Source organism: Chanodichthys erythropterus, chromosome 5 (genome assembly GCF_024489055.1).
Source record: "Chanodichthys erythropterus isolate Z2021 chromosome 5, ASM2448905v1, whole genome shotgun sequence".
NCBI classification, from domain to species: Eukaryota; Metazoa; Chordata; class Actinopteri; order Cypriniformes; family Xenocyprididae; genus Chanodichthys; species Chanodichthys erythropterus.
This window is the reverse complement of record NC_090225.1, coordinates 961,616-967,239: the sequence shown is the minus strand read 5'-3', so window position 1 is coordinate 967,239 and position 5,624 is coordinate 961,616. Positions and strand designations below refer to the sequence as shown.

At 37.2% G+C, this 5,624-nt stretch overlaps 1 protein-coding gene across 1 annotated transcript; it reads right to left on the bottom strand.

Moving 5' to 3' along the window:
- LOC137019911 (zinc transporter ZIP9) lies at positions 1-5,393 on the bottom strand. Its single transcript, XM_067385057.1, has 7 exons — positions 5,160-5,393; positions 4,606-4,711; positions 3,564-3,737; positions 3,302-3,370; positions 2,895-2,980; positions 1,171-1,305; positions 1-930 (listed from the first exon to the last, which is right to left on the bottom strand). The coding sequence occupies exons 1-7, from the start codon at positions 5,253-5,255 to the stop codon at positions 670-672; spliced, it is 927 nt and encodes a 308-aa protein (XP_067241158.1). The 5' UTR covers positions 5,256-5,393; the 3' UTR covers positions 1-669.
- Between the last annotated feature and the right edge of the window lie 231 nt (positions 5,394-5,624).

Here is a 5,624-nt window from a genome sequence, read left to right as displayed (position 1 = left end):
ATTGCTGTATCAATAGCCATTTATCAGCAGCAGATCTTTCACCAAGTTCATCTCTGTTGATCCTGGAACAACATTCCAATCAACCAATCAGATTTGAGGAACAAGTTTACAGTTTATGTCAAGTTTAGGCTTAGGTGCTTCTACATCAGTAACACAAAATTGCACACAAAACAAAATTGCACACAAAACAGCAGCTTTTAATAGATTGTCATGTACCAGAGAGACTGTCCTGCCATCTGCAGAGTAATTATGAAAATAAACATTGGTTTATACTAATACAAGGCATTCTTGGTTTAATACAAAACTTCAAAAAATAAGCAATAATATTGTTAATCTCTTTGGAAAAAGAGCCCCGTATTGCACTTAAGTATTGCAGCTTTATGGCAGTGAGAAAATGACTTAATCTCCGAGACAAAATAAAAATTGCTTCAAGATATAAGAACATAAATATACATCTTTTTTGTCTTTGATTTGATATCGGACCTTAACTGCACATAAACATACCACAGGCTTTTATTTTGTTTCTCGGCAAAGAAAACAAATTAAGAGTTGAAACTGCCTAAAAGTTCAATTTAACAACTCTCAAATCTGTATAAAAATATAAACATTTAAGAATGAATCATTACTCGTGTCACAGGTCATGTTCGGCTGTTGGATTGTTTCTACAGATCAGTCATCTGGCAGTCCGAGGGCCAACAGCACAGGAAGTCCCGCCCCCAGGATGAGCGTGAGGCTCTCTGTGATGCCCAAGCCGTCCTGCTGCTGGTAGGATCTAGTTCCTGTATGATGGTGGAGGTGAATGGAGCGCTGCTGCCCTCTGCTGTTGATTTCAGGCAGAACATGAACTGTGGCCACATACAAGAACGTCCCAGCTGAGAACAGCATGCCAATGCCTGTGGCGCTCAGGCGGTTCTGAGAAGAGCTATTAGACTGCAAAAGATTAAAAATATTTTTAAATTACTTATTTTTAGATCAGTGCAAAATAAAAGAAGAATTAAATGAAATCTCGAAGTAACCAGCGGCGAATTAGTCTTCTGGATTTTGATGCCCTATTAATACTATAATAGCATATAAATAATACTAAAATAACACTGTATATTTGTTGCTTTGCAAACTATTCTATTGGAACTCAGTTTCAGAGGGTTGAATGAAGAGAACAGCGTCTCTCACCGCACTCAGGATGAAGTAAGTGCTGATAGCCATCAGTGGCGCAGCAGCAGAGAATGCCAGTAAATGCTTCTGAATAGTCTTCCTCTCCAGACCTGCGTGCATGAGGAAAGACACCAGGCCAAACGCGGCTGGAGCCTAAAGAGAGAGAGAGAGGAAGTGAATTTCTGTGGAATAAAGCAAGATAAGTTGTACACTGACTGTTATTGTACTGCATGTGGCAACAAATGCATGGCAGTAGACAATGATTGGCCCCCATTAAATTATATTATTATTAGAGCTGTCAAGCGATTACATTTTTTAAAATCTAATTAACTACACGATGTGCTGATTAACTAATCAAATTAATTGCAAATGAATTGCACATCATTTTTGGCTAAGAAATTACCTATGGAAGCTTGTTTCCCTCACGCAATTTATCTCGCAAATCCAAGTTTATACCTCCCAATTCCGACTTAATACCTCGCAATTCCGACTTAATACCTCGCAATTCCGACTTAATACCTCGCAATTCCGACTTAATACCTCGCAATTCCGACTTGATATCATGCAATTCCGAATTTATCACGCAATTCCGACTTTATAACTCGCAATTCCGACTTAATACCTCGCAATTCCGACTTTATATCTCGCAATTCCGACTTTATATCTCGCAATTCCGCCTTTATATCATGCAATTCCGAATTTATCACGCAATTCCGAATTTATCACACAATTCCGACTTTATATCTCGCAATTCCGACTTTATATCTCGCAATTCCGACTTTATATCTCGCAATTCCGACTTTATATCTCGCAATTCCGACTTTATATCTCGCAATTCCGACTTTATATCTCGCAATTCTGAAAAAATAAGTCATTATTGTAAGATAAAAAGACGCAATTACCTTTATTTTTTATTTCATGGCGGAAACAAGCTTCCATAATTACCCTGCAAAAGATCATCTAAAGTCATTACTGTTTTGGATAAGCATCAAATAGACATTACAAATAGTATGAATGTGAATGAAAAATTAAATGATACTCTAAAAATGACTAAAACAAACCAAAATAAAACCAGCAAGTCATGACTGAGTCATTCATTCATACGATTCATTCACATGGCTGATTCTTTCAAGAACGAAGCAAGTGGCCATTTTTATGAATCAATGTCTCAGTTGATTCGTTCAAAACTGCAGATTCATTTAGTAATGAAAAATCACTGAGTTGTTGTGGCTTTATTTGGAACTGATATAATGGCGAAATGGAGCAGAAACAGACAATATTGATGATACTGTGTCTAAAATATAAAAATTTTAACTTAAATTGTTGTATAAAATTGTGCAAATATTTGGGAAAAAACAGCATTCTTGCTCGTGTGACTATATCATATGATATAAATACAAGAAAAAAACAAAACTAGGGCATTTTTTGCCCTCATATCTTGAATTTTAGTGGCCACAGTTAACACTTTAAATTGACAGCCCTAATTTATACCATTATATTTAAGACTATTATATACAGCTTCAATGTTTTGCAGACAAAATACTTTTAAATTTACATTTATGCATGGGGGAAAATTTATGCATTCATCCAAAGTGACTTTAATTGAATCCAATGTACAGATTTTATCAGTTCATGCCGGAAATCGAAGCCATGATCTTGGTGTTACACGTTAATCATGCTTGAGCAACTTTATACAGAATGACTCAGCAGTGTTAGTATAGATAGTTGAGGGAAAAAAAGACCTTGTGCAAAATGACAGCAAAAAACACGACAAGCTGCACGGACACCTGCGACGAGGCGGCAGCTGCACCCAGAGCGACACCATCAGCTGAAGAGAGAGAGGCAGTGTGAACGTCATGTTCCAATCAAATGACCCGAGGCATCACTATTCACTTTGAGTGAAAACAGAAATGCAACACTAGCCATAAAAACCAAACCATACAATGAGTTCTGTCTGTTTTTAGTTCCCAGATTGTGTTCCTTTTCTGTTAATATAGGACAGATGCTGTGATAAACACACGACGGAAGATTATTAAGCAGAATTGAAAACCCATTGTTCACCAACTTGAATAATCATCCTCGGGACAAGCACTACTGGCATGAGTCACTGTAATGTAATCTGTTTTATCTGGGTAATGTGGGAAGTTACCTGCGGCGTGAATAAGAAGACCCAGGGTGGCAGTGATGCTGTTGCCACTGTACATGTGCACTCGGGATTCTGGGAAACAAGACAAACAGAAATGTTCTCAAGAGAGCAGTTGACAGCGTTTCACACCGGGTTGTTTTTCCGCAGACTTCATTGTGTCTGTATGCGGCCGAGTGGAATAAATGCAATTCATGATGCATGCTTTTGTTTATATGATCATAGAAGTATAGAACTGTGTTTATAATGAGAAGAAGCATCAAGGTACCGTGCATGGAGCAGTAGTTGGCAATCTGGTCCACCACAAACATGAGCGTAAAGCCCAAGACGAGAGAGACTCCTATGAAGAAGTGAGGACGCAGACCTTTTTTTGCGACTAGATGAAGTGTTGAATTTGATTCGGAGATATTTTGATTCTCTCCCATAGTGGAGCAATACCAGTCTACATGTGGAGGAGGAGACAAACATGAATTATTCATGGTCTGCTCGATATGGGGTTACCTTTTAAAGGATTAGTTCAGAATTAAAATTTTCTGATGATTTATTCACCCCCATTTCATCCAAGATGTTCATGTCTTTCTTTCTTCAGAAGATTTTTGAGGAAAACATTGCAGGATTTTTCTCCATATAGTGGACTTCACTGGGGTTCAACGGGTTGAAGGTCCAAATGTCAGTTTCAGTGCAGCTTCAAAGAGCTCTACATGATCCCAGACGAGGAATAAGAGTCTAATCTAGAGAAACCATCGGACACGCTGTGCGTTTAAACAGTAAAGGGTACAGACAAATCTTCCCGGACTAACTCTATCCAGAGCTGCATCCAGGGATAACAAATGCTTACTTCCTAATTCTCAGCTCTTTCAACCAGACAGCAAGATTTAAAATGCATTAAAAGTCAGAAAAAAAAAAAAAAGATTATACATAAAAGATATAACATGCATTAAAAATTAAATGAAAAAAAAAAAAAAATAGGAAAAAAAAAAAGTTGAAAGAATAAAAAGATAGTACGTATAAAATAAAGTGCAAACAGTTCGGACATAGCACAGTGCTCAATCAGTAAATGCATAGATAAAAAGATGTGGATGTGTGATATAGAGAAAAATCCTGGAATGTTTTCCTTAATTTCTTTCGACTGAAGAAAGAAAGACATGAACATCTTGGATGACATGGGGATGAGTAAATCATCAGAAAATGTGAATTCCGAAGTGAACTAATCCTTTAAATGACTTTGGATAAAAGTAAACAAAGAGTGCACATGACTGTGAAATATATGAAAGTGAAAGAATAAAACAGAGGAAGATAATCAGCCTCACCTTTCCATGACTCCTGCACTAACTCCACCCCCTCAGGGATGATGATTGACAGAGCAGTGCCACATAGAAGCCCCGCCCCCAGCACAGTAATCAACTGCAGTTTGTGCTGTAAGGGTGGAGAAAATGTCTTAAAATAACTTTAAACTAATTTTACAATGTCAGTTTTACTGCATTAACTGTTAAAATATGGTTTAAAATATGACAATATTGCTGTTTTTAGACATGCACCATGGTACCATGTATATACCATATTATATGAACCTTTAGTAAGTTTTTGTACTTTGACATCTAATTCTAACTATATAAAAGTTAAATGCTTGCAACAGTACAGATATTTTTAGATCCAAATATCACGTGCAGAAAAACAGCTACGTGACTGAACTCAAATCCACAGGTTAAAGTACAGGGTTTAGTAATACAGCTAAACTTCATTTGTAATGCATGCATGTTTTTATTTGCATTTGATATCTTGATTTATCGTCTGTAACGTTACAGTTCACTATCACTATCCCATACATAAACACTTTGTTGAATATGAATATTCATCATCTTACCTCTGATAAATTGATCAATAGCGGGATTATCCCGAGCACGAAACATCCCACAAACATAGCCAGAGATATGAGAATAACACCCCAAGCTCCGTCCATGACTGCTTCAGTTCTTCAGCCCTTCCTAACGCACATTCAGACTGCATCACATGAAATAAATACCCTAAAACACAAAAGGAAGACACAACATCCTCTTTGAACAAGGCATAGTGGAGTTCTCCACGTCTCAACAGCCTCCATAACCTTACAAAACCCTAAACTACACCCCTAGAGTCTGGGGAACTGAATTACACGATGCAGTTCGATTCATTTAAGAGATTCGGTTCTTTTCGGTGAACCGATTCGTCAACTCCCAGAAGTGTCCTCAGACAAACCCTCAGCCGGGATTTTACTTTTTTTGTTTTTGTAGTAAAATGTATGTATTGTTATAATTGTATATAATATAATTGGTGTAAAATTACCTCATGG

Coding starts and splice junctions, on each gene's coding strand:
- LOC137019911 (XM_067385057.1), bottom strand. CDS start 5,255: ATGGACGGAGCTTGGGGTGTTATTCTCATATCTCTGGCTATGTTTGTG. Junction 1,306..2,894: donor TTGCTGTCATTTTGCACAAG/GTCTTTTTTTCC, acceptor CTCTCTCTTTAG/GCTCCAGCCGCGTTTGGCCT. Junction 931..1,170: donor CTTACTTCATCCTGAGTGCG/GTGAGAGACGCT, acceptor AATCTTTTGCAG/TCTAATAGCTCTTCTCAGAA.